Source organism: Saccopteryx bilineata, chromosome 2 (assembly GCF_036850765.1).
Source record: "Saccopteryx bilineata isolate mSacBil1 chromosome 2, mSacBil1_pri_phased_curated, whole genome shotgun sequence".
Taxonomy (NCBI): domain Eukaryota; kingdom Metazoa; phylum Chordata; class Mammalia; order Chiroptera; family Emballonuridae; genus Saccopteryx; species Saccopteryx bilineata.
This window is the reverse complement of record NC_089491.1, coordinates 375152213-375167751: the sequence shown is the minus strand read 5'-3', so window position 1 is coordinate 375167751 and position 15539 is coordinate 375152213. Positions and strand designations below refer to the sequence as shown.

The following is a 15539-nucleotide window of genomic DNA, read 5'->3' as shown; positions in this document are numbered from 1 at the left end:
TTAATATAACAATATTAATAGTGGCCACTTAATGACAACTCTTCTCAGCTAGGCCCTTTACATAAATCACCATATTTAAGTCACACTGAGTCACATAACCAGTTAGTCCTGAAATCGGGATGAGGAATCTAGGATTTCTCCAGCACAGGAGACTCTCTGGGGGGATGAGGACTGCTTGCGTGTGGGGAGGAAGGAGCTATTTGGGTATTTAAATGCCTTTCCCTCCCCCTCACTCAGTCTTTCCCAGATGAAGCACAGAGGCAGCATTATTTCCCAGACCCTCCTGGGTGTGGAGGGCAGACACTTCTGATGCCAACCCAGGGCCTGCACTGTGCTGGGAAACCTGCCTGCTTGTCAAAGAGGGAACAGTTCATCTAGGAGCTACCAGTCCTTTAGATCCGTCGCCTGGTATCACAGGAGGGAAGTGCCCATCCATGAAATGAGTGAGGGGTCCTGTTCTGTGACTCAGAGGGCTAATTCTTGCTTCCCCCATCTTCTGTGAATGGTTTAGGTGTTTGTGTATATGTATGTGCATTTGTGCAAGAACTGGTGTGCAGAGGTGATTTGCACACATGTGCAAGCCAGAACAGGCCTGCTTCCTGTGCATTCCCCTCAGGATGTGTGTGTGTGTGTGTGTGTGTGTGTGTGTGTGTGTGTGTGTGTGTGAGGTGATGGTTCTTTGGTTTTCTGAAGACCTTAAAATGGTAAGAGAAGGAGACAGACACCACGACAGCCCTATTGAGACCCTGCAAATAGCCTCCCATCTGATTTCTTATTCCGGTTTTCTGAACCAAAGAATCAAGTCAAGTAACTTGGACATTTCTTCATGCGTGTGCCTAGGAGTGGAGTTCATGCAGGAGGAAAAGGGCCTGGCCCCAGCGCTGAGTTCTAAGCTCAGCCTCCTACCTCTCCTTGCCTGTCTCTAGCTCTCTGCATCTCCCCCCCTCCCCCCATGCCGGGCAGAATGCCCTCAGCCTGTGCCGGCTGGCACACATGCCACATGGTGCCTGGCGCGTCTGGACAAGGATGACGCCCCCAGGCCCGGCTGGGATGCTAAGCCACCCGCTGCCTCCCCCATCTCCAGAACGGAGCGTCCCCATCCTGTCCCCTTTCTCAGCCAGGGACACAGGGAGCAGGCAGGGACACGGCAGAGACAGATACAAACACACAGATGAAACCGAAGACACCCACAGGCTGTGCCTCAGAGAGACACAGACACAGGCGTTCACGCAGACTCCAGTATGCTCACATACACATTCACACACATACTCACACACACACCCTAAAGAACTCATGGGGAGTCACTACTTGCACAGATCCCAGTGGAAATAGACCTGCTAGGCTCTCACCCACCCAGCTAGGCAGACTCGCCCCTGTACCTGTTCGTGGTGCTGAAACCAGACAGCCCTCCTGAGGGCTGAGACCTGGGATGAGTGGTGGTCAAGAAAGAAGGAATGGAGACGGGAGGGAGAAGTCCACAGATAAAGTAGAGGGAGAGAGGAGGAAGGTAGGAGAGGAGAGGAGAGGAGAGGAGAGGAGAGGAGAGGAGAGGAGAGGAGAGGAGAGGAGAGGAGAGGAGAGGAGAGGAGAGGAGAGGAGAGAGGAGGAGAGGAGAGGAGAGGAGAGGAGAGAGGAGGAGAGGGGAGGGGAGGGGAGGGGAAGGAAAGGGAGGGGAGGGGGGGAGGGGAGGGGAGGGGAGGAGACCGAAGGGAACTAGGGGATGCCTGAACACTGGGAGGTGAAGATGGAAGGTAACCTCAGCCCCCCATCCCTGCCAAAGAGCAGTCCCAGACTCAAGGATTTATTCATCTTAATCCTTCAGGGCCAAAAATGGGAGGAGTTCGGTAAGAGTGCCATGGCAGTTGAAGGACTCTCTATATGTGGTTCTTTTTGGCTTTCAGTTGTTCCTTTTGGGGTGCCTCCTTGTCCCGAAAGACCTTAAAATGGTAAGAGAAGGAGACAGACACCACGACAGCCCTATCAGGACCCTGCAAATAGCCTCCCATCTGATTTCTTACCCGGTTTGTGTTGGACAAGTGCACAACAATGCTGATCTGGATTTGTCCTGGGGATTGCAGGGGTTTAATGGCTGCTTAACGCTTAGCCACCAGATTGGATTATGGGTTCCTCTCTCCCTCTCTGGATATGAAAACTTCCCCCAGGTGGGATTGCCTCAGAGGAATGCCTCTCCCACCATCAGCCCCTTACTTGTGAAATTTACAGAACATGAGTAATGCCCACTCTCCTGATGAGAGGTGTCATTCAAGGACCAAAGGGCTTATATAACTAGGCAAGAGAGGATAAAAGGGAGGATGGGGGAGAGCAAAAAGAGGAAAGGGAAGGAGAAAAAAATATATGAATATGGATGAAAAAAAGAAGAGGAAAGAATTTGGAGAAAAAGGAAGGGGGAACATGGAACTGCAGATGACAGTAGCAAGAGGGGACATGAGTGACCCAGATAGACACTCGTGTCCAGGGCAAGGTCAGGAGAAATATGCCAGGTGGAGCGACTTGCTTCCCTTGATCTTTTTAGAGAGGCAGATTAGACGAAAAGTCCAGCCTGGCCTGCAACTATTTGCAATAATACCCTCTGCCCACAGTTTGGGGCAGAAGACCCTATGGGCTAGCAGCGGCCCTGGCGTAGGTGGGGGGTCAGACGTAGTCAAGTCTGTGCATGTGGTTTCCTCATGGGTGGGATGGGAAGAGTGGGTGCCTTTGGGGGGTATTTCTACCTATTTGTATGTGGGCAGTGGCAAGAAGAGAAAGCCACATGTGTTGTTGCTGGCTGTTCGGTGGGGAGTAGATACTGGGTTGACTGACGGTGAGGAGCAGGCATAGAAAGGAGAGGCAGGAGAATGGAGTAAGTGGAAAAGAAAGAATACTTGATCTCTTTTAAAAATTTGGGCCTCCTTCCTGATGCTCAAAGGTTGCTTGTTCAATCCTTGGTCATGGCACATAAAGGAATAGATTGAAGTTTCTGTCTGTCTGTCTCTCTTTAAAATCAATAAATAATTTTTTTTAATTGGGCCTCCTAATTTTTCTCTCTCTTTTTTCTACCAAGAGAGAAGAAGCCAAGCCTAGGATACAAGCTTGGCATATGTGCCCCAGTGCCCTTGTCTGAGATCTAATGAGAGTCCTAACTTCATAGGGTGGTTGAGATGCTTATCACATTATGTAAAATGTTTAAGCCAGATAGTGATGCATAAAAAACTCCAAATATATGTTCGCTTTCATGTTGTTGGGTCTTGGTCTTGCACTGGGATCGGTTGGGAACTATTTCTTCCTGTTTAACTAGACCTTCATTTCTAGAGTACAGAGGGGGAACCCCATGGTAAGAAAAGCAACTGGGTCTAGGGAACAAGGCACCCACCAGGGGCGGTCAAGGGTGCTTTCCTGGATTCTTGAAAAGCTGGCCCCTGGACCTATATCCGTGCCTCCCCACCCAGACTGGAGCCTTGGTACTCCGCCCTAGTCAGTGTGGGTGCGGACATGTGGGTTGTTTCTTCTTGACTGCTCTTCCAACCCCAATTCCTTCCTCTTTTCTACCTCCCCTTCCATTCCTTTCTTGTCCTCTTCTTTCTCAGGAATCTCGCTGGGAGGAAAGGAATTCCCTCACTACCTAGAGGGGCGGGATAGCCCCACCCTGCACAGGCATATCCGATAGTATCAGTCTGGAGGTCAAGGAAGCATGTGGGAGCTGGCACAGGGAGGGTGAGGGGTGGCAGGGCAGCCCCCATGTCCTCCCATTCCCCCCAGCTCCTGTCTCATCACTGTCACCATTCAATCATAGCAGATGGGCTGCAGCTGTGAGCGCCAGCCCGGCACACAGGCTGGTCCGTGCCACTTGGGAGAGAAGGAAGAGAAAGGGAGGGAGGGAAGGAAGAGGAATGAAGGGAGGAGGGAGAAAGGAAAGGGAAGAAAAAGAGGAGGAGGAAAAGGAAGAGAATGGAGGAAGAGAGAAATGGCTCAAAGAGAAAGGAGATCTGGTACCTTTTATGCCTCTCCCCAGCAGGAGAGCAGAGGCCAGGGCTGGGCTCACAAGCTGGGCAGTGCCAGGCGAGATGGGCATATGCCCTTGATTACTACCAGGACTGCAGGCCAAGCCTCCGCAGCCGCCACGGCCTCATAAATCAGTTTTTAAGTAGCAAGCACATGGACATTTCCCAGCTGAGAGGTCTGGCCTCTGTCGGCCCAGCTAGGGCAGCCCTGGTGATGGGGCAGGTGCCAAGCCAGGGCACAGAAAAAAGAGAGGTGGTCATCAAGGCTTGGTGTGAAGTGGGGTTGGGCCTTGTTCTGGCCAGACCTGGGAGCAGGGGCTCCTGCCAAATAGGGAGTAGGCAAGAAGGTGACAAGTGGCTGGCAGTGGGTTCAGAACCCCCTGTCGGGGCTCCCAGACCCTGTCCATTTCCCTGGGGAAAGCTGCTTATAGCTGAGGGAGGATATGTGGCTACTGGGACCCCCTCCCTGCAGGTCCCTCTCCCACTAAGAACAGTCAGTGTGACTGTGAGGGCAGTGAGTGGGCCTGTGCACTTGGGCATCCACGTGTGTTCACAGCTCCTGGTGGGTAGGAAAGACTCTCCCCAATGCATAGCCCAGACCAGCATCCAGTAAAAGTGCTCGAATGAATAAGTGATTGAGTGTGAAGGGGGCCAGTTATGTGTGTTCCCAGGAATGGGAGGATCTATATCTGAGTGTGATTGTGTAGTCTGTGAGTCTGTGTATATGTGCGGAGTTGTCTGTGGGTACTCTGGGGAGATCTAGTCTGACAGACATCCCTGACACCCTTCTTTTTAAGGCCTCTGTTCCACGTGTCCCTCCTCTGAGCTGATTCTCCCATCCTGAGGGTCCACCAGTAGGTCAGCAGTTCCTGAGTTTCACACCCTAAGCCCCATCCTGCGCTCTGCTCCCTCTCCTCCCCGTCCTGCTGGCCGGAGTTGGTGGCTGGGGGGAGGAGAAAGGGTGGGTGCGGGAGTCCCGCCCCTGGCACTGCGGGCAGAGCCCGCGGGGTGGGGGCGCCCAGCCTTCTCGCGCCCGTGTCTCCTCCCTGGGTGAACAGATGTCTCGGAATTTTAGATGTGCTCTCCGCCCCTCCCCACAAGCACCCCCCCAGCTGGCACTAGCTGCGGCATGGCGCCCTCCCCCTCCCATCTCTGATAGCGGAACCAGCTGATGGGCCAGGGAGCGCGCCTGGGCCGAGAGGCGGGGGAGGCCCGCGGGCTGGGCCGAATCCCGGAGGTTCCCGGGGCCGAGAGAAGCGGCCTCAGCCTTCTCTTCTCGCTCCTCCCCTTCTCCCACAGCTCCTCAGCCCTGGCTCGCTGCTGTCTCGGCCGGAGATCTCCAGCCTGCGTCCCTCCGGGGCGCTGCCCACTTCACCACCCTGCCACCGTCGGGCCGACCGCGCCGGGCCAGCCCTCCACGCAGACCCGCACGGGGCCGGCCCCCCACGCAGACCCGCACCGGGCCGGCCCCCCACGCAGACCCGCGCCGGGCCAGCCCTCCACGCAGACCCGCACGGGGCCGGCCCCCCCACGCAGACCCGCACGGGGCCGGCCCTCCACGCAGACACGCACGCTTCGCCACGGAAACTCCTCCTGGCGACTTGGGCGGGTCCTTCCCTCCGGAGACCCTTCCCCGGCGTTCCGCGGGCCGCCCCACCCCCAGCTGGCCGCCGCCTCCGCTCCGCAGAAACCCCGGTTAATCCGGAGAGGGATGGGGGGCGGGAGGGGAGAAGGGGTCAGGATCGGAGGCCCAGGGTATCGGGTCACCTGAGCGGAGAGACGCCCACATTTTCTAACCACTGCTAATTAATGAACAATCCAATTCCGCGGACCCCCAGCTCGGGGAAGGGGCCAGGGCAGGAGGGAGGCTTGGCAGGGCTCGGCGGCGGGGTGGTGCAGCGCCCTCCCCCACCCCTCCCGCCGGCATTCCGAGGTAACAGGCATTTGTTCCCCGGCGCGTGCCAGGAGCGATTGGCAGGTTCGAGTAGGCACAGTCATTCCGAACACAGATGTCCCTGCGTTCACTCTTCTGATCTGAATTCTGTCAGCTCCGAATCTAAGGGAGATGAGCAGACAGCCACACAGACAGAGTCGCAGACAGACACAGACACACACAGAGCAATTGTCTGGAGGACACAGAACTCCACAGATATGTCTTTTTCTTCCCTGGAAAAGAATTGATGAAAAATAAATAAGAAAGGCTGCCACTAATTTGGGAGACATGTCTGAACCCCTGAAAGTGGCCCTTCCTCCTCCCTCTTCCCCTGGTCGCCTGCCCAGACTTTTCCCATCTCCTCCCCGGCCCCACAGCGTCATCCCTGAGCCTCACATTGAGTCAGTGCAACCAGAGCCACCCAAGTCTGGGAGGTCTGCTCCCTCCCACAGGACCCAGAGTCCCCAGGTCCCTGCAAGTTCCAGAATGCCACCAAGGCGCAGGTTCCAGCGTTCTAGGACCTCTGAAATCCGAAATTCCATAACTCTCACACCTGGGCAAAGTACGCCCACCGCCCAATCCTTGTATCACCCTCTCCATTAGAGGGGCAAGTGGGTGCTGTCTGTTACCCCAGAATGGAGAGCCCCCACTCGCCTGGTCCTCACTGGCTGTCCCCCAGCCTTGGCAACCGGCCAAAAAATGCAGCCTGCCCTTTGGACCAAGAACGGGAAAAGGTCAAACCGCCTGACTGCTGGCCCCATTCTGACCCTTCACACCTGATCTGGCCAGGCCGCCTCCGCCCGCCCCGGCGTCTGCGGAGCAAGCTGGTTGGTCCTGGGCATTTGTGACAGGCCGGGCGTGAGGAGCCACTGGGGTCTGTCTCTCCCTGGGCGGCCCTGCTGGTGGAAGAGGCAGGCCGCGGGGACAAGACACTCGCTAATGTCGAAGGAGAAGCGCACAGAGGGGGTTGGGGTTGTGGGTTGCTGGGCTGAGTTTTTTAATCTTTCTTTCCCTTTTTTTTTTTTTTTTTTTTTTTAAGAAAAAGCCCCCATCCTGTGTCATCATTTTTATGGGATCTGCAATTCTGGCAAAAATCTGTCTTTAATTTAGCTGTCCATATAAAAATCCTCACTGTATAATAATGAACAGATGCCATGGAATTTAAGCTGGAGCGTCGGCTCCTCCCCGCCTTCCCCCCGCGCCTGGCACCGGGCACCGGGCACCGGCTGAGTGGCACAGACTGGCACCAACGCGCGAGCGAAGTGTGGGCAGGGGGCGACCTGGGCTCGGCGCCAGGGCTCTGAGGTGGCGAAGGGGTGTCCAGGCGCGGCCTTGGCCAGACGGGAGCTGTTTCGTGGCGGCACCGAGGGACAACTGTCTGAGGGATTTTCCTGATTTTCAACAAAATGATCAGTAGTTAAGGGTTTGGGTTTGGGTTTGCTTAGGGGCTTTGTGGTTCTTCTCAGATTATTATTTTTTTAAGTACCGCCCTCTCCCCAATATAAACCCAAATGTTTCGATGTTTTCATTGAGTTGCTTCTAACCCTCCCCCTGCGCGGCGCCCCGGCCTCCGCTGCAGAGCCCCGCCGAGCGCGAGTTCGCTGCAAGCGGGATCCGCGCCACGTCCCGCCGGCCCGCAGCCTCCGCGGCTCCCGGGGCTCCCAGGCGGCTCCCGCGGGGCACGGGGGCCCTGTTGCCCTCCAGGACTGAGGCCCCGTGTGGCATCCGATTAGGGAGCGGGGGATGGAAAGCAGGAGAGAAAACCCCACTTGCTCCACACCTATTCCCTCTTTTCCCAAGAGGAAAGAAAATACTCTTCGGGTCCGAAGTCGCTTGCTGCCTTCGCCTGCGGCCCAGAGGGCGGGCGCCGGCCCGGGACTGGGGCTGGTTCTGAGCCCCCGCTCCCTCCCTCGCCTTTAATGCGACTCTGGTGAGAACAGATGTCCCAAGCCGGGCGGACTGCCCAGACCCCGCCCAGCTGTGCCCTTGGCGAACACTTGGCTGAGGGTAGGAACTGGCATGCAGGTCCCCAAAAGGACTCGGGGGCTCCCTCGGCCCCGGCGGGAGCTGACCTCGCAGCCTCGGCCTCCTGGCCAGCAGTCTCGGGCGGGAGGCGGAAACGCCGGGAAATACCCGCTCCTAATTCAATTAATTTCGAAAAGAGGAGTGAGAGGCAGACAGAGGTGGAGGGAGGCCGAAAGGAAGGTTCGAATAACCGAACAGCAGACACACGCGCGGGCGTGGAGCCTGCAGCCCAGCCTGTCCAGGGGCACCGCGCTGCGCTCCTGCGCCGGAGCGGGCGCGCCAGTCGCCAGCGTCAGAGCCACACCCGGGCGCACAGCTGGGCAGCTTCCCCACCCCGCGCGGTGCCCCAGCTCCCCTGGCACAACCAGCCTCTACGGGTTTCCTCACCTCTCCCACCGGCGCACCGGCTTCCCCAGCCCGCACTGGGGGACTGAGGCCCTCAGCCCCGAGCGTCCTGCCCCCCTAACCCGCTGCGCCCTGGCTGGTCCCGGCCTTCTCCCGCGGGCATCCCCGGGGGGGGGGTACTCTGATCTCTCCAGCGCTTTAGGAGGGAGACATGTGAAGGGAGCAGAACAGCCTTCCCACGGTGTCTGTGCCCTTTCTCATCACTTCTCCCCCAGAAACCTGTCCAGAATTCTTAAAGATGGGGGACAGAAACAGCTTCAAGATTTGGAAAGGAGCAGGTGGTTTCTCAGAGTCCGGGTGCTCACCTCCCTCTGGGCCTGTGGCCGGGGCCTGGGTGCCCCAACTCTAAAGGAAGAAAAGCGACAGTGAGCTGGGAAGGCTGTTATGACGGCCAAGGCTTTTCTGCCCCTTCCCTGAATAAAAGAAGCTTTCTGCTCTGAGCACAGAGGAGCAGGTCAGGGGAGGAGTCCTGGGCCGACCCCCTGTCGTCACACGGGGGGCCCGGGACCCGGGAGTGGAGGTTGAGGCCAAGGCTGGTCGGGCCTGGCCTGCACTGGCTCTTCCTTCCGGCTTTCCTTGAGAATGAAACTGAAAGATAGAACTATCAGTTTCAAGGTCCCCTCAAATCAACAGATTCTTATGAGGTGTAGGCAACTTTCGGGTTATAGATTCTGGGGAAGCGGGAAAAGCAAGGGCGCCCAGGAGGGGACAGAGTCTCTGGCCTCTGTCGGGGGTCCTCGCGCCCAGAAGCTGGTAGGCTTTCCAATGAAGAGAAGAAAGAGAGAAGCAAACACAACCTGGTGGAGTTTAGGGAGTGGCAGGACTTCCGTGCACTGACTCCAGTGAGGCTCAGTTTACCTGGATCCTACGCGGCAGTTTATGTACTGGGCTATCCCTCCGGGGGATGGAATCAGAACTGGGGGTTCACTGGGAGTCAGGGGTTTACCATGGAATTCATGGCTGGGATGGGATTAAACCGAGAGGGGAGAAGCTGCAATGGCTTTTCCTCCCTTTCTCCCTGATGGATCAATGGCCTGGACTCCGAGAGCTCTGTTTCCCTGTCTTTTCCAACCGGTTGACACTGGACGGGGGTGGGAAAATCAAGGGAAAGACGCCTTCCTGGGTAATCCTGGCTCCAGCCATCAAGTTGGGGAGCCCAGGGGTTGGAGCTGAGCCAGAGGGTGGGTGCGTGGAGACCCCTGCTGCTCAGGCTGGGGCGTGGGGGGCCTCCTTCCTGCGACTTCTCCGGGAGCCCCTCCCTCCCGTCACTCCGGCCCCCTCTCGCCTCGCCCTCCCCACCTCCTTCTGTTCTTGGCGCTTCTCCCTGTGTGTGCGCGCGAGCAGGAGAGCGACCGAGAGTAAAAGATCTGCGAGGGGGAGTTTGGGGCCTCGTGTCCGCACGCATCTTCTTCTCGTGCTCATCTCACCGGCTCACTAGGGAAGTGGGGTGTTGGGGAGGAGGGCAAGGGGAGGAGAGAGTGCAGCCAGAGGGCACGGAGTGCGGGGGAGGGGGCAGGGACGGGGGAAAGGGACCCCTGGGGGGTGTCCGGATTCAGAACAAGCCCAGGCACTCTGGATCCGCACCCCAGAAAAGGGCCCAGGCACCCCACCCACCTGAGGTGACCATAGAGACAATCGCCCAAAAGGCGTCAACAACCTTCGTTAAGGGCTGCACTCGAGCTTTGAAAGCAGAACTGAGCCGCGAGGCGTAGCCTTCTGAAGAGCAAAACTTCAGTCTGCGGTTTGACCAAGGGAGTCACAGGCAGGGTCTTTTTACTTCCGGCCCCAAGCCACCTGGATGCTGCCAGCCCGGGTCCCCCGAGAGGGTTACAGAAACTGATCGAGCCGGGCAGACGCTCAGTTAACCTTGCTTGCAGCAGGTGAAGACTCAGGCCTCAGGGTGGATGCTGAGCTGCTCTCTTTCTCCGGCTGCCCTGCTAGGCCTTGCCCCGTGCCAGGAGCGGACCGGACTCCTTCAGATCTGGGTCTCGATGTGCCCCTTGCTCCATATTCCACGCAAGAAGTGGGGGAGGAGGAAGGTGGGTCAACTCCTTTCTCCCAAGAACAGGGGTGATTCAGGGGTCGATATGAACCCCTTAAACTACAGACAGGGGCAAGTTCTGGGGATGATGGGTCAGTTCTTAATCTCACTGTAGAGAGGCGATCTTAGGAGAATTCCAGAGAAGGCAGTAGACTTTTAAAAGAATTACAGTGAAGTTCTCCGGAAAGTGGGGAGAATTCCGCCCAGAATTCCGGCGGGGCCTTGGAAAGGGCCTCAAGCTGCTCGGCGCTCCGGAGGGTTCGGCTCGCGCGGCCTCCCTCCGCGGAGCGAAGCGCGGGGCTGCACGAGGAGTCAGCACCCGGGATTGGACAGCTCCCGGGTCGGGCCCTGCTCGGTCCTAACCCGCCCCGAGGTGGAGGAGGGCCTCGTTTCAATAGAGGAGCCTGAGAAGGTTTGGGGGTGGTCACATAGGGGAGCTGCCCAGCTGAAGGGCAGTATAATCCGACCCACCCTTCTGCATTTAGGGCTTCCTTCTTCAACTACCTTTCCTTGTCCCACTGTTGCCAGGGAGCTGTCCTTTCGGGATCTTGGATCCAACCTTGACGAGCCTTGTTAGCACGCCTGACCTCAAGCCCCACAACCAATGCTACAACCCCCATTGCAGCCCTTAACAAACAACAATGTTTTGGTTCTTTTTAAATAATAATTTAAGTAAGTAGCCTTAGAAAACAGCCAGGCTCCAGTACTCCTAAGTGTATTCTAGCTTTGGGATGTGCGTCTTAAGGACTTAGCCCCCCCTTTCCAAATATTCCAGGGGTCCAGTGGGCACTGGTGTCTGGGGGGGGGTCCTTTCAGGGAAGTCGGTTCAGAGATGCCTCTGGCCCTGAGGCTCAGAGGAGGCGAAGGGGGAGGCCAGCTTGTCTGAGATGGGGAAGCAGGTGGGCAGGACAGGCTCCTCTGCGGCGGCCTTCCTCCTCCTCCCTGGGCTGAGGACTTCCCCCTGCGAGGAGCGGAGCATCACCAGGCTGGAAGGAGGCTGTGGAGTGGGGCTCCCCCTGCCCGGCCAGGGGAAGCTCATGGCTAGGTAAGATGCGCTCTCCCTGACGGTGCCTAGGCTCGGGCACTTTTATGGAGTTCTGCAGTTCCTCCAGCCTCAGCAACACCCCTACACATTTCCAACAGGAGGCTAAAAACAGTCCATTCCCTTGAGTCTACTGAAACACATACTTAAGACTGAAAAGACTTCCTCCATTAATATTTTATCCTCGTGACCTGATAATTTTTTTTTTTTATTTAAAACTATCCCTGTCTGGCTTAAATGGTTGTCTCTTTATCCCCTGCACATTTGGTGTTGTGTTTTTTGTTTGTTTGTTTGTTTGTTTTGCAATAGTGGGTAGAGAGTTTTAAAATGAGCGGCTGCTCCCAACTCAGTCATTTTTCAGTGATGAAAAAGTATCTTGTTTTCCATGGAGGTGCGTGTTTGGGAACCGAAGGAGTGTCAGGAGATTGTGCCAGGCTCTGTGCCGGGGGCGTGTGCGTCTGGGTACGGTCTGGGAGGGGCAGCAGGCGTAGCTGCCTTGGTGCCCACGGGTCGGTGTGAGGGGCTTCGAAGGGTGGGAATCCTACCCGGAAATGTCCAGGGTCCCTCTACCTGGCCTCTGCACAGGCACTTGACTCTGTCTCCATCACCCAGAGCCCCAGCTCAATCCCTGGAATGAAATGAGGCCACCGTGAGAAACCGGTCCGGCTTTGCATCTCATTTACATAAATATTTATTAATCGTCATTAAACTGAACAGAAACACGCAATGCACTTCGGGTGTCCGACGGGAGTTTAATCTTCGCTACAAGAGGAAGGTAAATTGCGTGTGAGTGTGTGGGCGAGTGTGTGGGTGTGTGGTCTGTGGGTTTGCATTTCACCGTGTGTTCGGATGCCTGATCTCCTGCCTCCGGTGGGGAGAAGTTCTGCCTTTACCCTTTTCTTGGGAAGCCTCCAGAAGGAGCCCTCGGCCCTCTCCCTGACCACCTGCCAGCCTGAGCCAAGAGGTCAACGCGGACAAAAAATCTTTCTCCAGCCACCGGAAGTCAGCGCGCGTCCGGAGCCCGCGGGGCGCAGCCGGCGGGGGCGGGGCTGCCCGAGGTCTCGGCCGCCGCCCTCTCGGCGGGAAGGGGGAGCGGTGCCTGTGGACGGAGGGGCCGCGGAGCCCTCCTCCCTCAGCCCTGGGCGCCCGCACCCGGCCCGTGTGTGCGTGCGGTGTGGTGTGCGTGTGTGTGTCTCTCATGCAAACCCTCCCTCCCCAAACCGATCCCCCCCCAACAATTTGCCATTCCATACAAATTTGGAAACAGGTTTTTAAAAAACAGCATGACGCACCACGGGGACGGGGCGGGGGAGGGCAGTGGCACTGGGGCCCCAAATCTCCGAGTCACTGATTGTAAGAACCTGGGGAGGAGGAGGGGGCGGTGCCGGCCCCCACTTCACCAAAGTGCACAGATCCGCGCGGGGGCGGCGCGGCCCGCGGGCCGGGCCGCTAGGCTCAGTCAGAACCTCCTTGCATAGATATTTGTGTCTTTTTTATTGGTAGTAGTATTTTTTGCCTTTTATTGCTTCTAAAAGTTCTTACTGCGTTTTCTCTCCGATCCGGACTCTGCGTTCGGCCTCCGTCGCCTCTTAGCTTTTTTTTTTTTTTTTTTTTTTTTTTTTTTCCTTTATGTTGTTTGTTTAAAAAAAGGGAAAGGGAAAAAAAATTCTAGTTACAAATTGTCTTGGCTTCTCTCTTTCCTCTTAATCCACATTCCCTCCCGCCAAAATTAAAATCACAAAACGCTGAGACTAGGGGGTGGGGGTGAGGGCTTTCCAGGTCCAGGCTTGGGCACCCTGACTTCTGGCCTCTTCAGGAAAGAGAGGACGCCCGGCTCCTTCCTGGCTCGGCAGCTCGGTGTCTGTTTTAAAAGTAATAATAATAATGAGAGAGGGAAAACTATCCCACAGCTCAGCTGCCCCCTTACCCACGCCTTGGGGCCTGCAGGGGACAGGGCAGAAGAAAGCCTAAGTGTAGGCATTGGGGCTGGGGGTGGGGTCTCCTGGGAGGGCCTGAAGAGGAATCCCTGGAGAAGAACTCCCTGGGAACAGGAGGAGGGAACCCCTTGGGGAGAGAGAAGGCGAGTCCCCTGGGGAAAACCAGGTCCCTGGGAGGGCCACCCACTGTTAAGAGGACCGCGCTGCCCAGGAGAGCGGCGGGACCCGCGCCCCGCACCCCGCGCCCGGCGCCAGGGTAGGTGGGGGTGCCCCTGCGCTCGGGGGGCTGGGGACAGGGGTGCGGGCAAAGGCAAAAGAAAAAGAAAGGGGCGGGCTCGAGGTCTCAGTTATGAAAAAACGCGTTGAGCTCCTCGTACATGGGGCCCCGGTCGTGGTGAAGGTGCATATCGTAAGACAAGAGATTCTCGGAGTGGACGCCCCCGCGCACCGCGGACGAGCCGAAGACCAGCCCGTGGCCGGTGGGCCGCGAACCCGGCAGCGCTGAGTAGTGCATAGAGTAATGGTAGCTTTTCTCGTGGTCGGGCGACGAGTCCTGCTTGAGCGAGAAGTTGCCGTTGAGACAGAGCGGGGGACTGAGCGGGCCCTCGTACTCGGAGCTGTTGTAGTCCGGGCTCGCGCCGCCACCGCCCGCCGCCGCATATAGCGTCTCATAGGCGGCACAGTAACCGTGGGTCCGCAGGGCGTGCGCCGCGCCGCCGCCCAGGCCGCCCGCCGCCTGGCACTGTGCGCCCGCCAAGCGCGAGCACGGGTACGGGTAAGGGTGCATGGCGAACGGGCCTCCGGAGCCGTGGAAGCGGCCCGTGCCGTCAGCGCCCTGCTCCGTGAGGAAGTTGCGCGAGTTGAGCTGCAGGCAGCCGGCCACCAGGTTGGTGGTGGGCTGCGACAGACCCTTGCACAGCGTCTGCACGTAGGACACCAGGTCGGGCCTCTTGCCCGAGCGCAGGATCTCCGAGAGCGCCCAGATGTAGTTCTTGGCCAGGCGCAGCGTCTCGATCTTGGACAGCTTCTGCGTCTTGGAGTAGCAGGGCACCACCTTCCGCAGGTTGTCCAGCGCCGCGTTCAGGTCGTGCATCCGGTTTCGCTCCCGGGCGTTCGCCTTCTGCCGCCGCAGCTTGGAGCGCTCCAGGCGCGCCTTGGTCATCTTGCGCTTCTTGGGCCCGCGCTTTTTGGGCCGCTCGCCCTCCGCCTCGTCCAGCCCTTCCTCCTCCTCTTCTTCCTCCTCCTCCTCGCCCCCCAGGTCGCCTTCTTCCTTGACCTCGGCCAGCGCGGCCTCCGGCACCTCTTCTGCACGGAGAGGAACGGGCTTGCTGGCCCGGGCGGGCCCGGGAGCCCCAGGCCCCGGCGGCGGCGGGGGCGGCGGCGGCGCGTCGCCCTTGTCGCTCCTCGGCTCGTCGTCCTCGCCGTCGCCCCAGCTGGCGAACTTAGGCACGTCCGACAAGAGACCAGGTTCGCTGAACAGGCGGGTCAGCATGGTGCCTGAGGGCGCCCCGCGGGCGGGGAGGGAAGACAGGACAGAGTGAGGGGCATGCTGGGGTCAAGACGCCTTCCCCCAAGCCGCCTCCGCCCCGAGACCCGGCCGGCTCCTGCCCGGGGGCCCTGGGACCGCGTCCTCAGCCCGCCCCGCCCGGCGCCGGCCCAGCCCCCGCCTCGCCGCCCGGCCGCCGGCCGAGGTCTCGGTCCAGGCTCGGTCCCCCGCGCTGGGCCCCGGCTCCGCCCCGCGCCCGAGAGAGGGGCCGCTGCCCGAGCTCGGGGTTCTCGGGGTCACTGCGGGGGCCGAGCCGGGTTCTAGGGAGCAGATCTTCGCCGGGGGAGGTGCAGCACTCTCCCTGAAACCCTCTGCTCCCGGCGGCGAGGAGGCTGGGTGGATGCGGGTGGGGACGCGGCCCCGCTCCGGGGCTCGGGCGGCCCGGCCCCGCGGCCCGGCCCGCACCCCTCCCGCGCTCTCACCCCCGCGCGCCCTAATCCAATTTGCAACTTGGCCGCGCGCCGCCCTCAGCTCGGCCCCCACCCCGCGGCCCCAGTTCCGGAGGCGGGAGGACCGTCCCCTCTCCCCGCGCGTCCCCAGCTCCCGGCGCCGGCTGCGGGGCTCCGGGCAGCGAGGGCTGGGGAACCGGGCGCGGGGAGGAGGCGGGGGACG

General features: G+C 58.9%; 1 protein-coding gene across 1 annotated transcript; it reads right to left on the bottom strand.

Moving 5' to 3' along the window:
• Positions 1-13250: 13250 nt before the first annotated feature.
• On the bottom strand, positions 13251-14873 carry NEUROD2 (neuronal differentiation 2). Its single transcript, XM_066255469.1, has one exon. It carries the CDS (start codon positions 14871-14873, stop codon positions 13725-13727), a length of 1149 nt encoding a protein of 382 aa, XP_066111566.1. The 3' UTR covers positions 13251-13724.
• Between the last annotated feature and the right edge of the window lie 666 nt (positions 14874-15539).